At 44.8% G+C, this 20,235-nt stretch overlaps 1 protein-coding gene across 1 annotated transcript in view; it reads right to left on the reverse strand.

The window, feature by feature from the left end:
* Window positions 1-1,259: 1,259 nt before the first annotated feature.
* The window catches only part of LOC124001202 (fibronectin type III domain-containing protein 5-like), a 39,898-nt gene continuing 20,922 nt past the window's right edge, over window positions 1,260-20,235 (reverse strand). Inside the window, exons 3-6 of the mRNA XM_046307821.1 lie at window positions 18,596-18,797; window positions 7,303-7,386; window positions 6,771-6,904; window positions 1,260-6,194 (exon numbers count right to left, since the gene is read on the reverse strand). Coding sequence (XP_046163777.1) covers window positions 6,135-6,194; window positions 6,771-6,904; window positions 7,303-7,386; window positions 18,596-18,797 — 480 coding nt within the window. The 3' untranslated portion in view covers window positions 1,260-6,134. The remainder of the gene's footprint in view (window positions 6,195-6,770; window positions 6,905-7,302; window positions 7,387-18,595; window positions 18,798-20,235) is intronic.

The raw sequence follows: 20,235 nt of genomic DNA on the forward strand, positions 1-20,235 counted from the left end.
TGTCCTATGGACAGAGTCTCCTACCTCAGCTGTAGATCTCTGCAGTTCATCCAGAGTGATCATGGGCCTCTTGGCTGCATCTCTGATCAGTCTTCTCCTTGTATGAGCTGAAAGTTTAGAGGGACGGCCAGGTCTTGGTAGATTTGCAATGGTCTGATACTCCTTCCATTTCAATATTATCGCTTGCACAGTGCTCCTTGGGATGTTTAAAGCTTGGGAAATATTTTTGTATCCAAATCCGGCTTTAAACTTCTTCACAACAGTATCTCGGACCTGCCTGGTGTGTTCCTTGTTCTTCATGATGCTCTCTGCGCTTTTAACGGACCTCTGAGACTATCACAGTGCAGGTGCATTTATACGGAGACTTGATTACACACAGGTGGATTGTATTTATCATCATTAGTCATTTAGGTCAACATTGGATCATTCAGAGATCCTCACTGAACTTCTGGAGAGAGTTTGCTGCACTGAAAGTAAAGGGGCTGAATAATTTTGCACGCCCAATTTTTCAGTTTTTGATTTGTTAAAAAAGTTTGAAATATCCAATAAATGTCGTTCCACTTCATGATTGTGTCCCACTTGTTGTTGATTCTTCACAAACAAATACAGTTTTATATCTTTATGTTTGAAGCCTGAAATGTGGCAAAAGGTCGCAAAGTTCAAGGGGGCCGAATACTTTCGCAAGGCACTGTATGTCGTTTATGTGTCGGGGGGCTAGGGTCAGTCTGTTATATCTGGAGTACTTCTGTCTTATCCGGTGTCCCGTGTGAATTTAAGTATGCTCTCTCTAATTCTCTCCTTTTCTCTCTCGGAGGACCTGAGCCCTAGGACCATGCCTCAGAACTACTTGGCATGATGACTCCTTGCTGTCCCCAGTCCACCTGGCCGTGCTGCTGCTCCAGTTTCAACTGTTCTGCCTGCGGCTATGGAACACTGGCCTGTTCACCGGACGTGCTACCTGTCCCAGACCTGCTGTTTTCTAGAGACAGCAGGAGCGGTAGAGATACTCTTGATGATCGGCTATGAAAAGCCAGCTGACATTTACTCCTGAGGTGCTGACTTGCTGCACCCTCGACAACTACTGTGATTATTATTATTTGACCATGCTGGTCATTTATGAACATTTGAACATCTTGGCCATGTTCTGTTATAATCTCCACCCGGCACAGCCAGAAGAGGACTGGCCACCCCTCATAGCCTGGTTCCTCCCTAGGTTTCTTCCTAGGTTTTGGCCTTTCTAGGGAGTTTTTCCTAGCGACCGTGCTTCTACACCTGCATTGCTTGCTGTTTGGGGTTTTAGGCTGGGTTCCTGTACAGCACTTTGAGATATCAGCTGATGTAAGAAGGGCTATATAAATACATTTGATTTGATTTGAACCTCCAGCACAGAAACTTTTGTGAGAAGTGCTTTGGGTAATGCAGCAGAACACCAAGTTTGTCCTCCGAACATCCATATGTCTGTGTTAATCAATCAAATGGGCCCTCTCCTTCTCATTCCTTTCGTTCTCCCTCCCTCATTTTCTTTTCTCTCTCCTCCCTCTCTGCCTGAAGCCTGCTCTTGTCCCTGACATGAATCACAGTTTATTGGAGAAATGGAAGCCGAGTTCTGCTCCCGTCTTTCTCATTAAAGGTGGAAGTGAGGAGAGAGAGAAAGACAAAACCCTGCCATTGTATTAGTTATCAGTCAGCTCTGTCCTTCTATAACCCATGTCCACATCGCTGGGCTATGCCTGTCATTACAGTCTGCCTCTCCCCCACAGCCGAGGTTAATCACCTGCAGGGAGGACTGTCTGCACCGCAACGGGTACAGCTGGAATTACTGTGTGCTACCTTAGTCCGTGTGTGCTACCTCAGAGTGTGTGTGTGCATGAGTACGTGCGTGTGTGTGCGTGCGCTGTGCATAAGTGTGTGCTACCTCAGTGTTTTTGTGTGTGTGTGTGTAGGTCTAGGTCTGTGTGTGTGTGTGCGATAGGAAGGTGGGGAGTAGCGGAAGGCTGTTTGATGTGTCAACAGTCACAGTTCAGTAATGGCTAATCTGACACAGAAGGTGATGAGTCGTAACAGAGCTGGAGTAATTCATGAGATACTGTACAAACCAGTGGAGGCTGGTGGGAGGAGCTATAGGAGGACAGGCTCTTTGTAATGACTGGAAATCACATGTACGACTCCATTTCATTCCATTCCAGCAATTTCAATGAGCCCATCCTCCTAATATTAAGATATTATTATATTCAAATATTAAGATTTCTCTATTCCTCTATATTCACAATTAACAAGATTGTTTAATAATGGATATAGGCTATAAGACAACCATAGAATGTGATAGAAATATAAAGCAAAGAAGTATCAAAGAAGTATCATGAACACATTTTCTACAATGAAATTATATTTAAATTGCCCTTGAGACTCTCAAACCATTTCCTGAAAACATAATAATATATTCTCAAATAATACTTATATGGAGCATTTCTAGAAACCACATAATAATAATGGAGAAAATGTATGTACACATTTATCTGTCATGCTCTTCATTGAGCATTACGTTCACCCATCCCTTAGGAATGTGCTCTGAAATCTAATTATAGTTTTTCTCTTAGCATGTTTCCCATAAACCAACTTCAAACGGTTGCAGACAGACCACCATACTGCAGCCTTCCCATGGGACAAGAGGCAAGGAAAGGGGAAATGGAAAACATGTGGAACAAATTGGGCCTTTATCATTCCATCCTATCAAAGAAAATGGAAGATTTAGGTATTTAAGGCAGTGCTTTTTTAATCAGCCCTAAAACACATGACCTCATTCACCACAGCGATGTCCCATTCATGGGGATGTGGAGGAGGTTGTTAGGCCCATTGAGAATCTCCACATTATAGTCTCTTCATACAGCATGTCAATGACACCTCTGTCTGTGTCTGTGATACACAGTACATGGGGTGGGAAGGGTGGACTCACACACGGTGAAGAAGATGAGTCCGTAGAAGCAGAGATACTGTATATAAAGACGAGATGGACTAGTCTCCTCCCACCCTTAGCAGATGCATCCGGGTTTTCAGGGGTACGGCCCACTGGGCACAGCCGTTAATTCAACGTCTATTCCATGTTGGTTCAACTTAGTTTCATTGAAATCACCTGGAAACAACATTAATTCAACCATTGCGCTATCATCAACCGTAGCTTCATTTTCCACTGAAAATGGGATGTGGGAACTCTGGGCAAGCGTTTCCTTTACGCCTGCTACGTTAGGTTAGTCCCCACCCTAACAATCGGAGTTGTTGTCCCAAAGGCGGGAGGGCAGGCGGTCTGCTTATCGGTATGCTTATCAGTCTGCTTTCAGTCTGCTTATCGTAGACACATTTTGATGGAGTAATCCCTCTCGCTTCGCCGCTTCCTCTTTGGTAGAAGCCCTTCTGTCAAGCTGGCAACTAGTGATGGTGTCAGATGGGACTGAATTAAAGGGGTCAAAGTTTAGAACCAACATATGGAGCTTGTGATCAAATCTTTAATTAGGCCTGGGCACCCTAGTGGCAACTTTCAGGGCAAGTTGGAGGTGGCAGGCATTTCATAGAAAGGTCTTTCATAAACAAGGATACTCATAAAATAAAACGTATTTAAACTCCTCAAAAACCCTAACAATGTCAATCACCTTTTAAAGTCACCCTGCATCAAGTCTGTTGAGTATTGTTGCCCCCGAGCTCAGAATGTTGGGAAGTACGTGGACAGGTGTGACCCTCCCAGGTGTTTCATGGCCTGCTGGTGTGTGAGACGCTCCACTGCCACACTCAGTGATGTTATTGCTGACATGGGAGAGGCCTGTTTAGCCCTTCTTCAGATACATCCAGTCTATACACATGAGTCAAGTCCCTCTTAAAGGTGAGTCCATAAACTTAACAAGACTTGCCTAAATCGTATTTGCTTTCTCCTCTCTAGAACGCTCACTAATAAAAGTAGGTGATTAGAGAAAGGATACACTTCAAAAATATAAATCTACTAATCAGTAAAAAAAAAATCATACTTTCAAGGACAATTCAATATTTAAGATGACCAATGGTGAATAAGAAGTTTCTTGGTGTGTGTATGCACAGACCAACTTTGTTTATCAATTACATTGTTCTTTCTGCTGACAGAGCTAACGAGTTTTAATACTCCAGATATGTTGAGAATTCTGCCGCACAATCTTTGAGTAATCTTTTGATCCTGCTCTGACGTCATTGCCATCACCTTGCGTCAGATAGGTCTCCCAAATTAGCCCTGTGTTGTCTGGATTCCTTGATCGAATGAAAACATCTCTCAGAGGATGTTTCAGGGAGTTTAACCAGAGTGAGATCTAGAAAACAATAGGGAAATCTAGATAACCATAGGGAGATCTAGATAACCACAGAGATCTATATAACCATAGGGAGGTCTTTACTATATAACCATAGGGAGGTCTATATAACCATAGGGAGATCTATATAACCATAGGGAGATCTAGATAACCATAGGGAGGTCTATATAACCATAGGGAGGTCTATATAACCATAGGGAGATCTATATAACCATAGGGAGGTCTTTACTGTATAACCATAGGGAGGTCTATATAACCATAGGGAGGTCTATATAACCATAGGGAGATCTATATAACCATAGGGAGGTCTTTACTGTATAACCATAGGGAGGTCTATATAACCATAGGGAGATCTATATAACCATAGGGAGATCTAGATAACCATAGGGAGGTCTATATAAACATAGGGAGGTCGATATAAACATAGGGAGGTCTATATAACCATAGGGAGGTCGATATAAACATAGGGAGGTCTATATAACCATAGGGAGGTCGATATAAACATAGGGAGGTCTATATAAACATAGGGAGATCTAGATAACCATAGGGAGGTCTATATAACCATGGGGAGGTCTATATAAACATAGGGAGGTCTATATAAACATAGGGAGGTCGATATAAACATAGGGAGGTCTATATAACCATAGGGAGGTCGATATAAACATAGGGAGGTCTATATAACCATAGGGAGGTCGATATAAACATAGGGAGGTCTATATAAACATAGGGAGATCTAGATAACCATAGGGAGGTCTATATAACCATGGGGAGGTCTATATAAACATAGGGAGGTCTATATAACCATAGGGAGGTCTATATAACCATAGGGAGGTCGATATAAACATAGGGAGGTCTATATAACCATAGGGAGGTCTATATAAACATAGGGAGGTCGATATAAACATAGGGTGGTCTATATAACCATAGGGAGGTCGATTTAAACATAGGGAGGTCTATATAAACATAGGGAGATCTAGATAACCATAGGGAGGTATAGATAACCATAGGGAGGTCTAGATAACCATAGGGAGGTCTATATAACCATAGGGAGGTCTATATAAACATAGGGAGATCTAGATAACCATAGGGACGTCTATATAATCACAGGGAGATGTATATAACCATAGGGAGATCTAGATAACCATAGGGAGATCTATGGCAGTATCAAAGGCAGTATGTGCCTTACAGCAAGAGCTTGGTAGGAGACACATAAATAAAGAAACAAGGTTACTGTTTAAGAGAGAAACAGGTGGAATTCACTTTCACACGGTTCTCAGTGCTCCAGCCTCGGTTGAAGCATGGTGAACAGGGGGGAAACAGTGTGTTTCAGTTCATTGATAACATGCTGAGCAGTGGAGGTTGCTGAGGGGAGGACGGATCATAATAATAAAACTATGTTCTAGCCATTATTATGAGCTGTCCTCCCCTCAGCAGCCTGCACTGAAGCTAATAGAGAGATGGCCTCTGGCCCTGGTTACCTGCAGTCCCCTGGCCATGTTCATATCTCCCGTCTGTTTCTCAGCTTACAGCTGAATCATTTGGCCCTTATCTCCTTGGCCCTGTGGCAGTGATTAGAGCAGTGACAGCCACAGTCCTGCTATCACACCTAGAGCCTCTTCTTTGAGGCCTAACCCCTGGAGTCCTGGGGGCCCAGTTCACATCCAAGCCCCATGCCAAAGGGCTGGGCACGGCCAAGGGGGCGCGCCCACAGTCCCAGCCTCACCCTAACAAGCAGATGGGCATAACGGGCATTTTGGTTGCTCTGTTCAGAAGACACTCAGTCCTTTGGATTAGAGGGGGTCCTAGTCATCACAGCTCGATGATGTTCACAGATGGAGTACGGTTGTTGTTGTTATTGTTCTTGGGGAACTGTAGAGGGGAAGAAGGGGAACAGCAGTGATGAGAAAGATGAAGGCCCCTCTCTAAACCTTGAATAAAGCGTCATTCTGCTATGAGCACGGAGCACCTGGACAAAATGGGAGGATGCCTTGGTCTTGTGATGCTCTTTCTGTGGAAGGGAGATAGAGGGTATTTGATCATTTTAGTGTCAGAATTGGTCTAGTTGGCTTGATCGGAGATGACCAGAGGGCATCAGCCAGTTGTTGAGGGAGATGGAGAGGAGCGAATGGACATGGGACAATCATGCCAGCAGCAAATGGGCTGTTTGTGCATTGATTGAAAGGCGTTTGGCTTTATAGCACTGTTGTGGTTTATATCCTGAGAGAGATGCATGTTTGCATTTTAACTGTGTTTTTTAGGACGAAGTGCTGCCAAAAATGCTGGTAAATCAATGCATGTTCTGTTATAGGGTGGGCGTTGCCCTGATGGTACTATGTGTGTTACTGTGCTAGGTGCTGGTGGAAGTGGAAGGTTTTAAGTCGCTGGGACGATTCACCTGCCCGGTGTCGGTTGGGACTCAGTGTGGAGGGGGTGGGGGGGTTATACCTTACTGCGCAACAGCCCCCCCGTTGGGTGCTCCGGAGTACTGCACTCTGATGAGGTCTTGGCTTTGTCCTTGTTGTTGTTGGGCTCGTTGTCTTTGATGATGTCATACTGACGGCAGAAGAGAGCAATCACACCTGACAGAGAGAGGAGAAGAGGGCACACACAGACAGATCGTAAATAACAACCACATTACCGAAGTGAAGAGCAGACGGAAATAATTTTACAAGGACAAATTACTTCAAATTGTGGACAATATTTGTTAAAAATATACCCTTCCTTTGTTCTACACTCTTGAGGGTGTATGTGTGATGGTCTGTGGTGTGTGTGTGTGGTAGGGTTGTGAAATTCCGGTAAATTTCACAAAATTTCCAGGATTTCCAATAATCCTGGTTGGAAGATTCACAGAATAAGCAGGAAATGCAGAATCCTCCAAATATTTCTGGAACACCTGGGAATTTGGGGAAACTTTCTGGAATGTTGTATCCCTAGTGTGTAGGTAGCACTCTGACCTTTGGAACATTCCACCCCTCACCTGCCCACATGATCAGCACCACCACGATAATGATGAACTCCCCCGCCCTCAGCTGAGCTCCCACTTCCTCCATGGTCACCTCGTCTGGAGGGTCAAGATACAGCAGCACAATCATTTGGTCACCATGGCAACACCATCATCAGAGTTATTGTTGGTAACTGGCATCTTATTAAATAACTCCACTGGTGCTCACAACAGGCCAGATTAATGATGGGGGAGTGTCGTCATTTGAATAGGAAGGGCATAACCCCAGTGAGCCCCGTATACCCTCTCCTCTCTACTGTAACTATACATACACTGTAGTTGGTCTGCTCCTTGTTAGCTGGATAGAACTGTCTGCTGACAGTGTATTGTAGACTGATCTTGCTATTCCTCTCCAGTCCCAGAATGGCACCACTCATCACTGTCTCTCTGTCAATTAGCACTGCTTCAAACAGACCAGGTTTTTCACGATTTCAGGTGATTCTGACACAACCCTAAAAACTTGTGTACAGCCTCAGCCTCTGTGACTACATATATGCATCTGTTGGTCACAGATAACTAATACATAAAATGTCATGCAGGTGAATGAGGACCCAAAAGCGATTTGGCGAAAACAGAGTCTTTAATCCAGTAAAGTAATTCTACAAACATAAGACATAATTCCACTCGTAATGACGAGAACAGACTGGAGACTCGATCAAGAACTGCAGGTTGCCTCGGGAAGGCACTTGAACCTAGCAGACTCAGACACCTGCTCTCCACGCAGCATCTGAGGGAAACACGACACGACAGGGCGATACACAGACACAGCACGGTGAACAATAGACAAGGATCCGACAGGACAGGAACGGAAAACAAGGGAAGAAATAGGGACTCTAATCAGGGGAAAAGATAAGGAACAGGTGTGGGAAGACTAAATGATTGATTAGGGGAATAGGAACAGCTGGGAGCAGGAACGGAACGATAGAGAGAAGAGAGAGAGGAAGGGAGAGAGAAAAAGGGGAACGAACCTAAAAAGACCAGCGGGGGGAAAATGAACAGAGGGAAAAGCAAAATGACAAGACAATCTAAGACAAAACATGACATAAAATGGGCCCCACAATGGGCCTCAGGATCTCGTCAATGTATTTTTGTGCTTTCAAATTGCCATCAATAAAATGCAATTGAGTTCGGTGTCCGTAGCTTATGCCTGCCTGCCCATACCATAACCCCACCTCCACCATGTAGCACACTGTTCACAATGTTTACATCAGCACACCTGCTCACCTACACAATGCCATACATGTGGCAACATTCTCTGGCAACAGCTCTGGTGGACATTCCTGCAGTCAGCATGCCAATTGCACGCTCCCTCAAAACTTGAGACTTCTGTAGCATTGTGTTGTGTGACAAAACTGCACATTGTAGACTGGCCTTTTATTGTCCCCAGCACGAGGTGCACCTGTGTAATGAGTATGCTATTTAATCATCTTCTTGATATGCCACACCTGTCAGGTAGAGAAATGCTCACAAACAGGGATGTAAACAAATATGTGCACAACATTTTAGAGAAATAAGCTTTTTGTGCATATGGAACATTTCTGTGATCTTTTATTTCAGCTCATGAACCATGGGACTTTACATGTTTACATGTTGCGTTTATATTTTTGTTTAGATTTTTGTTCGGCGTAGCTCCCCAATGAAGAGCGCTGCTATGTGGGAAACTCACAGCAGACGCCCCTATTAGATCACTCTGTCTGAGAGAGGCTAATAGTGTCAAATTATTCAGCAGAAGCTGAGCATGAAGTGAATACATAAGGTAGAGGCAGGGCCAGTGGGGATCCCCACTCTAAATGGGTTGGAGAGAGACAGTTAATCACAGCAGCCAGGAATGATTGTGCTGGGCCTAGACAGAACTCAATAATCATTATTATTACAAATAAAGCGCCAAAAAGAATCAGAGTTGTTTGTGTGTGTGTGTGTGTGTGTGTGTGTGTGTGTGTGTGTGTGTGTGTGTGTGTGTGTGTGTGTGTGTGTGTGTGTGTGTGTGTGTGTGTGTGTGTGTGTGTGTGTGTGTGTGTGTGTGTGTGTGTGTGTGTGTGTGTGTGTGTGTGTGTGTGTGTTTGCATGCATGTGTGGCCTATGTTTCTGTGTGTTCATGGTCCACTCATACAAAGCAACTGAAAGCAACATCACATATTGGACTGTTTGCGACTTCAGGAGATTGCTGGCTAAAGTTTACCACACAACAGCATATTGAGTGCACCCCATTTAAAGACCAAACAGAAGAAGGCAGTGACTCTGACATTCTGAGGGCCCTGGGTAGCTCCACTACCCTCCTGCATGTTCTCCCAATGAGCGATTCAGTCAATCGATGGGCATTAACAAATCAAAGCTGAACAGCCAAACGCTACTGACACCACTGCCAGATGGCCTCCACGTGGCTAATATTGGCCAGCTCTAATGTCACGGACACACAGTCTCCAGTCCCAGAGACAGATTGAGTCCCCTGCAGACAGTAAGAGGTGGGGCGTACTGTGTGTAGAGTAGGGAGTTTGCAGGTGGGTACATTCAGGGACATGGTCAACTGTATGCCATATAGCTGCAAGTAGAGAAATTGTATTGGAGTGTTATACATCTGTTTAACTGCAGTACTGTTTTGCAGACATCCCACCGGTCACTCTAGAAAACCTCCCTCATCGGAGTCTTAGGCACAGACCACATGTCTGTTCTATATCTATGGTCTTGAGAAACAAACACATACAGTGCATTCCGAAAGTATTCATACCCCACATTTTGTTGTCTTACAGCCTTAATACAACTTAATTGGAGTCCACCTGTGGCCAATTCACTTGTTTGGACATGATTTATTTAGAAAGAAACACACCTGTCTATATAAGGTCCCACAGTTGACAGTGTATGTCAGAGCAGAAACTATACATGAAGTCCAAGGGACTGTCTGTAGATGTCTGAGATAGAGTTGTGATGAGGCATGCAGTACCAGTCAAACGTTTGGACACACCTTCTCATCGTTTTTCCTCATTCTTTCTATTTTCTACATTGTAGAATAATAGTGAAGACATCAAAACTGTGAAATAACACATATAAAATATTGTAGTAACCAAAAAAGTGTTAACCTCTAATGACTCCCGATCCCGCATGAGGGAGCGTAATCATCGACTGACACTCATTAGCATAACGCAACGGACATAAATATTCCCAGAAAATATTCCTATTCATGAAAATCACAAGTGAAATATATTGAGACACCGCTTAACCTTTTGTTAATCACCCTGTCATCTCAGATTTTCAAAATATGCTTTACAGCCAAAGCTAGACAAGCATTTGTGTAAGTTTATCGATAGCCTAGCATAGCATTTTGTCCAGCTAGCAGCAGGTAACTTGGTCACGAATTGCAATCAAAAAAGCAATTGCAATCAGAAAAGCAATCCAATTAAATCGTTTACCTTTGATGAGCTTCGGATGTTTTCACTCATGAGACTCCCAGTTAGATAGACAATGTTCCTTTTTTCCAAAAATATTATTTTTGTAGGCGAATTAGCTCCGTTCGATCTTCGCGTTTGGCTGAGAAATCACCCGGAAATTGCAGTCACAAAAACTATTATTAAAAAAATATTCCAAATTAGCTCCATAATATCGACAGAAACATGGCAAACGTTGTTTATAATCAATCCTCAAGGTGTTTTTCAAATATCTATTCGATAATATATCCACCGGGACAATTGGTTTTTCAGTAGGACCGATTGGAATAATGGCTACCTCTGTATTTTACACGAGAAATAATCTCTGGGAGCCATCAGGTGACCAGTTGCGCAATGTAGCCGCTGCTTTTCCATCACTCTGCGGTCCAACTCATCCCAAACCATCTCAATGGGATTGAGGTCAGGTGATTGTGGAGACCAGGTCATCTGATGTAGCACTCCATCACTCTCCTTCTTGGTCAAATGGCCCTTACACAGCCTGGAGGTGTGTTTTGGGTCATTGTTCTGCTGAAAAACAAATGATAGTCCCACTAAACGCAAACCAGATGGGATGGCGTATTGCTGCAGAATGTTGTGGTAGCCATGCTAGTTAAGTGTGCATTGAATTCTAAATAAATCACTGATAGTGTCATCAGCAAAGCACCCCCACACCAGCACGCCTCCTCCTCCATGCTTCACGTTGGGAACCACACATGCGGAGATAATCCGTTCACCTACTCTGCATCTCACAAAGACCTGGCGGTTGGAAACAAACATCTCAAATTCCACCAGTCTAATGTCCATTGCTCGTGTTTTTGGCCCAAGCAAGTCTCTTCTTATTATTGGTGTCCTTTAGTAGTGGCTTCTTTCCAGCAATTTGGCCATGAAGGCCTGATTCATGCAGTCTCCTCTGAACAGTTGATGTTGACATGTGTCTGTTACTTGAACTCTGTGAAGCATTTATTTGGGCTGCAGTTTCTGAGGCTGGTAACTCTAATGAACTTATCCTCTGCAGCAGAGGAAACTCTGGGTCTTCCTTTCCTGTGGCGGTTCGCATGAGAGCCAGTTTCATCATAGCGCTTGATGGTTTTTGTGACTACACTTGAAGAAACTTTAAGTTATTTAAATTTTCCAGATTGACCGACCTTCATGTCTTAAAGTAATGTTGGACTGTCATTTCTCTTTGCTTATTTGAGCTGTTCTTGCCATAATATGGGCTTGGTCTTTTACCAAATAGGGCTATCTTCTGTATACCACCCCTACCTTGTCACAACACAACTGATTGGCTCAAACGCATTAAGAAGGAAATAAACTCTACAAATTAACTTTTAACAAGACACACTTGTTACTTGAAATCCATTCCAGGTGACTAGTTCATGAAGCTGGTTGAGAGAATGCCAAGCTGTCATAAAGGCAAAGGGTGGCTACTTTGAAGAATCTCAAATATAAAATATATTTTGATTTGTTGAACACATATTTGGTTACTACATGATTCCATATGTGTTATTTCATAGTTTTGATATCTTCACTATTATTCCACAATGTAGAAAATAGTAAAAATAAAGAGAAACCCTTGAATGAGTAGGTGTGTCTAAACTTTTGACTGGTACTGCATATCTGAGAAAGGGTATAAACAATATCCAGAGTGTTGAATGTTTCCAATAGCACAGTGGTCTCCGTCATTGGGAAATTGAACTGATATGGAACTATCCAGGCTCTGCCTAGAGCTGGCCGTCCAACCAAATTGAGTAACCAGCCAAGAAGGACCTTGGTCAGGGAGGTGACCAAGAACCCAATAACCACTCTGATAGAACTACAATGTTCCTTGGCTGAGATGGGAGATCCTGCCAGAAGGAAAACAGTCTCTACAGCACTTCATCAATCTGAGCTTTATGGGGGAGGGGCTAGACGGAAGCCACTCCCGAGAAAAAGGCACGACAACACGCCTGGAGTTTGCAATAAGGCAGGTGAAAGAGAGCATAAGTTTAACTATGATGTGTTCTGATGAGACATATTTGAACATTTTGGGCTGAATGCAAAGCGCTATGTCTGGAGAAAACCTGGCACAGCTCATCACCCATATAACGCCATCCATTCCCGTGAAGCATGGTGGTGGCAGCTTCATGCTATGGGGATGCTTTTCAGAGACAGGGACTGGTAAGGATAGAGGGGACAATGAATGGAGCCAATTACAGGCAAATCTTGAAGAGAACCTGCTTCAGAGTGCAACCGACCTTAGACTGGAAAGAAGATTTACGTTCCAACGGGACAATGATCCCAAGCACACAGCAAAGCAATGCTGAAATTGCTTCAGAACCGTTCAAAAGTTTGGGGTCACTTAAACATTTCCTTGTTTTTGAAAGACAAGCACCTTTTTTGTATATTAAAAAACTATTAAAATGATCAGAATATAGTGTAGACATTGTTAATGTAAATTACTATTGTAGCTGGAAACGGTTGATTTTTTATGGACTATCTACATAAGCATACAGAGGCCCATTATCAGCAACCATCACCCCTATATTCCAATGGCACGTTGTGTTAGCTAATCCAAGTTTATCATTTTAAAAGGCTGATTGATTATTGGAAAACCCTTTTGCAATTACGTTAGCACAGTTGAAAATTGTTGTGCGGATTAAAGAAGCAATAAAACTGTTCTTCTTTAGACTAGTTGAGTATCTGGAGCATCAGCATTTGTGGGTTCGATTACAGGCTCAAAATGGCTAGAAACAAAACACTTTCTTCTGAAACTCGTAAGTCTATTCTTGTTCTGAGAAATGAAGGCTATTTCATGTGAGAAATTGCCAAGAAACGGAAGATCTCGTACAACGCTGTGTGCTACTCCCTTCACAGAACCGCGCAAACTGGCTCTAACCAGGATAGAAAGAGGAGTGGGAGACCCCGGTGCACAACTGAGCAAGAGGACAAGTACATTAGAGTGTCTAGTTTGAGAAACAGACGCCTCACAAGGCCTCAACTTGCAGCTTCATTAAATAGTACCCGCAAAACACCAGTCTCAATGTCAACAGTGAAGAGGCGACTCCGGGATGCTGTTCCTCTGTCCAGTGTCTGTGTTCTTTTGACCATCTTAATCTTTTATTTTTATTAGCCAGTCTGAGATATGGCTTTTTCTTTGCAACTCTGCCTATAAGTCCAGCATCCCGGAGTCTCCTCTTCAATGTTGAAGTTGAGACTGGTGTTTTGCGGGTACTATCTAATGTGCACCAGACTCAGTCGTGCACCCTCCTCATTAACCTGTGATGAGTTATTCCCAATTTTTGATGAACAAATAAGGTTTTATATGTAAGATGGTTAAGTAAAGATTATTATTATATTATTTCTTGTGCCCTGGTCCCATAAGAGCTCTTTGTCACGTCCCACGAGCCGGGTTGTGACAAAAACGAATTCTTATGTTTAAGAAATGTATCGTACATTGTCTGTGTGCCAGGCTTACAATGATGGCAGAAAACAACATTTGAGATTGTGCTGAACCTGGTGCTAGAGGGGGTACGCACCTGGAGGTTGAGTGTTTGAAGGGGTACAGGACTATAAAAAGTTTGGGAACCACTGCCCTAGGCTACCTGGTGAAAATGCTTGTTCGCTAGCCTAACTTCCTTTCCTGGGCAACGTTATCTAGTTAACATTAGCCTTCTACATCTAGCTACATACTGAACTTCCATCCGCTCAGGCCAGGGGAACAATGTATGAATTTATGGTTTGATCAGAATCGCAGTTCTTATTATTGGCCACTATGGAGAATTAAGTAAAACCATAAGCTCAAATCCCTATCTCCATCCACGGCTATTTTAGGAAAGGACCAATTTTAACTATCTAGCCACCGGACAACCACACAATGAGATGCAACTATTAAAGTTTTTCTGTCAATTGTTCTCAATGTGATATGATTGGAGGAAAGACAAATCCAAACTGGCTTCCCTTGACACTTTTTTTTGGTGGCTTCCCTTGGGATCCATAAATACATGTCACTGTGTATATGAGACTGCCAGAGAGGTTATGCAATACCGAGAGAGTCATTTGAGAGGACGGTACATTTAGCACAGGTCATCTCTCCCTTAGTATGATGACTGTGTGCTTTTGGGATGCAATGTGTGGGTGAACTTGGTTGGTATGTGCGATGGTGTAGTGCTTGGGGAAATGGATGCGTGTGTGTGATGTTCATTGCAGTGTTTACTGCAGTGTCTGTTAAATGGTGCAGTCAGTGTTTACCGGTATGTATAAAAAAAAGTGTGTGTATGTGTTTGTGTGGGATGGTAAAGTGTGATTGTTTGTACATAGATCTCTCTGTGTTTGTGTGATATGGTGCAGTGTTCTGAGAAATGGATGTCTGAGCTGAACCAGAAGGCTGTTGAGTCCCAGAGTGGTGCCCTTGAGTGGGATGTTGTGCCCTTGAGTGGGATGTCTATTCTAAATGGCCTCATTGGATTTCACAACACATAAATATACGTTACATGACGAAGCGTCTATGGACACCTGCTCATCGAAGATCTCATTCCAAAATGATGGGCATTAATATGGAGTTGGTCCCTCCTTTGCTGCTACAACAGTCTCCAGTCTTCCCGAACGACTTTCCACCAGATGTTAGAACATTGCTTCCCTTCAGTCACAAGATCATTAGTGAAGTCAGCACTGATGTTGGGCTATTAGGCCTGGCTTGCAGTCGGCATTCCAATTCATTCCAAAGGTGTTCAATGGGGTTGAGGTCAGAGCTCTGTACAGGCCAGTCAAGTTCTTCCACACCGATCTCGACAAACCACCTCGTTTTGTGAACAGTATTGTCATGCATTGTCAACATTGTCTTGCTGAAACAGGAAAGAACCTTCCCCAAACTGTTGCCACGAAGTTGGAAGTACAGAATCGTCTAGAATGTTATTGTATGCTGTAGCATTAAGATTTCCTTTCACTGGAACTAAGGGGCCTAGCCCGAATCATTAAAAACAGCCCCAGGCCTTTATTCCTCTTCCACCAAACTTTACATTTGGCACACATTGGGGCATGTAGTGTTCCCCTGACATACACCAAACCCAGATTCATCCGTCGTACTGCCAGATGGTGAAGCGTGATTCATCACTCCAGAGTACGCGTTTCCACTGCTTGAGAGTCCAATGGGTACGAGATTTACACCACTCCAGCCGACGCTTGGCATTGCCCATGGTGATTTTAGGCTTGTGTGCGGCTGTTCGGCCATGGAAACCCATTTCATGAAGCTCCTGATGAACAGTAAATGGCAGTTATTGTGCTGATGTTGCTTCCAGAGGCTGTTTGGAACTCCGTAGTGAGTGTTGCAACAGAGGACAGCACTTGGCGGTCCTGTTCTATTTGCCCTGTTCCTACCACTTTGCAGCTGAGCCATTGTTGCTCCTAGAAGTTTCCACTTCACAGTAACAGCACTCAAAGTTGACCGGGTTTAGAGCTAGCACATCAGAAATTTGACTAACGGACTTGTTGGAAAGTTGGCATCCTATGACATTGCCACGTTGAAAGTCACTGACCTCTTCAGAAAGGCCATTCAATGTTTGTCTATGGAGATTGCATGGCTGTGTGCTCGATTTGACCTGTCAGGAACAGGTGTGGCTGAAATAGCCGACTCCAATAATTTGAAGGGGTGTCCATATACTTTTGTAAATGTAGCGTATGAATACACAAATCATCATAAACTTTGACTCCTGCTTCTACTAATGGTAATAGTACCATTGCGCTGCCAACACTACTGAACATTGCTATTACAACAAAGCAACTGTGTGTGTGTTTGTGTGTGTGTGTGTGTGTGTGTGTGTGTGTGTGTGTGTGTGTGTGTGTGTGTGTGTGTGTGTGTGTGTGTGTGTGTGTGTGTGTGTGTGTGTGTGTGTGTGTGTGTGTGTGTGTGTGTGTGTGTGTGTGTGTGTGTGTGTGTGTGTGTGTTGCCCCTTCCTGGCAAAGTGTTGTAGGTAGTACTCTGAGCCAGGTTTACAGTGTGGCTTGATGTGAAGAGAGGGATGGAAAGAGAGGGATGTAGAGAGAGAGAGAGGGATGGAAAGAGAGGGATGTAGAGAGAGAGAGAGGGATGGAAAGAGAGGGATGTAGAGAGAGAGAGAGGGATAGAAAGAGAGGGATGGAAAGAGAGGGATGGAAAGAGAGGTAGAGAGAGAGAGAGGGATGGAAAGAGAGGGATGGAAAGAGAGGGATGTAGAGAGAGAGAGAGGGATAGAAAGAGAGGGATGGAAAGAGAGGGATGGAAAGAGAGGGATGTAGAGGTAGAGAGAGAGAGAGGGATGGAAAGAGAGGGATGTAGAGAGAGAGAGAGAGAGAGAGAGAGGATAGAAAGAGAGGGATGGAAAGAGAGGGAGAAAGATGGATGTCACACCTCAACTCTACAGTCATTTTTCAAGGTGTCTGCCTGGCTTTACACAGGGAAACAAACACTTCTCAGAGGCATGCACAAATCAGCCTCAGCCAGATCCATCTAATCTCAGCCTAGCCATCGCTCATACACTACCACCACTTTCACTGCACAGGGTCTCGTCTCCTCTCATCCACCTATATGGATGTAGCTCTGAGAAGGTTGGGGACCCTAGGGACTGGACATCAATGTGATGGAGCTGTTGGTAGCATTTTCTGCTAGTTTCTCCTAGCTGAGAATCATGAGAATGTCTCTACTAAGTTACATGCGAGAAGTGTATGTGTGTTAGTGTGTGTGTGCGCGTGTGTGCATGTGTGCGCGCCTACGGCCGTGTGTGCAAACAGCCTATGCCCGTGACAGAAGTGTTCCCAGAATCACAAGCCCCTTGCTGTCCTTGCCTCTGCTTCCTGTGAGTGTGAGTGAGGAGTGAGTGAAGGAACGAGGCGGCGAGGGGGTGAGTAGTGAGTGAAGGAGCAAGGCAGCAAGGGGGGTGAGTAGTGAGTGAAGGAGTGAGGCAGCGAGGTGGAGGGGTAGTGAGTGAAGGAGCGAGGTTGCGAGGGGGATGAGTAGTGAGTGAAGGAGCGAGGCAGAGAGGTGGAGGGGTAGTAAGTGAAGGAGCGAGGCGGCGAGGGGGTGAGTAGCGAGTGAAGGAGCGAGGCGGCGAGGGGGGTGAGTAGTGAGTGAAGGAGCGAGGCAGCGAGGTGGAGGGGTAGTGAGTGAAGGAGCGAGGTGGCGAGGGGGGTGAGTAGTGAGTGAAGGAGTGAGGCAGAGAGGTGGAGGGGTAGTAAGTGAAGGAGCGAGGCAGAGAGGTGGAGGGGTAGTAAGTGAAGGAGCGAGGCGGCGAGGGGGTGAGTAGTGAGTGAAGGAGCGAGGCGGCGAGGGGGTGAGTAGTGAGTGAAGGAGCGAGGCAGCGAGGGGGTGAGTCGTGAGTGAAGGAGCGAGGCGGCGAGGGGGGTGAGTAGTGAGTGAAGGAGCGAGGCAGAGAGGTGGAGGGGTAGTAAGTGAAGGAGCGAGGCGGCGAGGGGGGTGAGTAGTGAGTGAAGGAGCGAGGTAGCGAGGGGGGTGAGGTAAGGGGTGCCAGCACAGGGCAGGGCCTGTGGGCAGTTGGGGTAGACACATCAATACATCATGAAGAGCACTCTGAAGGTATTGTATTCAGGAATTGTGGTAAGAGTGCTTGATGTTTAAGAGCATTCTGTTGTGGAACTTCATTTCATGCTTTGTGTCCCTATTGATTTGAATTGGCCTTTACGTAATCTGTCAAGAGTTGTAAAGAGTCCAACTGCAGGCTGTACTCTAGACATGGTATGTTGAGGCACTGCTGTGCACAGAGTTTCCTCGTTCTTTTTTGGCACTATACGTGTATTATAATAAGGTACAGGAACCCGGAGAAGTACTTTAGACTTAGTTTTTACCTTAAGTACTGTGTGTATTTGCTTGTTGAGGTGTTTACCTTTACTCTTGGAGGCCTGTGTCTCGGCCTCCTTGGGTGTCCGGAAGCGCAGGGGTTCGCTGTGCGGACTCATGGGCCCACTCATGCTGATGGACTGCACGTGCACAATGTAGTCGGTCTCCTCCGCCAAGTCCCATAATGCACAGGAGCGGGTGGTGGTGTTCACTTCCTGGATGAAGCGTAGCATGCGCACATCCTTTTTCTGTTGGCACATCATCACAGAGGGGCGTTTAGCGAGCAGTGTAACACAAACATATCCACTGATGTTGAAGAGAAGTCTCACACACAACATTGCACCGTAGTGAACTTCTCACAGATATCACCCACTCACTCGCAAGTTTAGTTTAGTTTATTAGGATCCCTATTAGCTACTGCACATGCAAAAGCTACTCTTCCTGGGGTCCACATAATACAAATACATCACAAAGTAGAGAACAGTTATAGACAATGACATTAAATAACTAATAATCCTTTTTTAAATGTATATAAAAAAGTTATATTTTGAAAAGACGGCAAGAAACAACAAAAATAAGTCTTAGTAGTAGAAGTATGCAGGTACTGTGCAGTAATAGTAGACAGAAATAGAGTGGAGTGTGGAGAGGAGCTGTATGTGGAGGAGTGGAGAGAGGGAGTAGCAGTCAGGAGATGGATGGGACCAGGGCTCTCATCTGGGCTTCTGGGACCAGGAAATCATCTGGGCTTCTGGGACCAGGAAATAATCTGTGCTTCTGGGACCAGGAAATCATCTGGGCTTCTGGGACCAGGAAATCATCTGTGCTTCTGGGACCAGGAAATCATCTGGGCTTCTGGGACCAGTAAATCATCTGTGCTTCTGGAACCATGAAATCATCTGTGCTTCTGGGACCAGGAAATCATCTGTGCTTCTGGGACCAGGAAATCATCTGTGCTTCTGGGACCAGGAAATCATCTGTGCTTCTGGGACCAGGAAATCATCTGGGCTTCTGGGACCAGGAAATAATCTGGGCTTCTGGGACCAGGAAATAATCTGGGTTTCTGGGACCAGGGCTCTCATCTGTGCTTCTGGGACCAGGAAATCATCTGGGCTTCTGGGACCAGGGCTCTCATTTGTGCTTCTGGGACCAGGAAATAATCTGGGCTTCTGGGACCAGGGCTCTCATCTGGGATTCTGGGACCAGGAAATCATCTGGGCTTCAGGGACCAGGAAATCATCTGGGCTTCTGGGACCAGGAAATCATCTGGGCTTCTGGGACCAGGGCTCTCATTTGGGCTTCTGGGACCAGGAAATCATCTGAGCTTCTGGGACCAGGAAATCATCTGGGCTTCTGGGACCAGGAAATAATCTGGGTTTCTGGGACCAGGGCTCTCATTTGGGCTTCTGGGACCACGAAATCATCTGAGCTTCTGGGACCAGGAAATCATCTGGGCCTCTGGGACCAGGGCTCTCATCTGGGCTTCTGGGACCAAGAAATCATCTGCCTAATGGGCTAGAATGGAACCGAACCATTGACTCCATTTCAAAGATTAAGCCCTGATCTTTGCCTGCAACAAATACCACTACTTCTTAGTAATGTGTGTGTCCAATATGGATTTGTAATGTGTGTTTAAAATAACCCATGGGAACAGCTTTACTCAGGCCTACTGCTCAATGATTGGATCAA

The sequence above is a fragment of the Oncorhynchus gorbuscha genome, linkage group LG17 (assembly GCF_021184085.1).
Source record: "Oncorhynchus gorbuscha isolate QuinsamMale2020 ecotype Even-year linkage group LG17, OgorEven_v1.0, whole genome shotgun sequence".
Classification (NCBI taxonomy): Eukaryota; Metazoa; Chordata; class Actinopteri; order Salmoniformes; family Salmonidae; genus Oncorhynchus; species Oncorhynchus gorbuscha.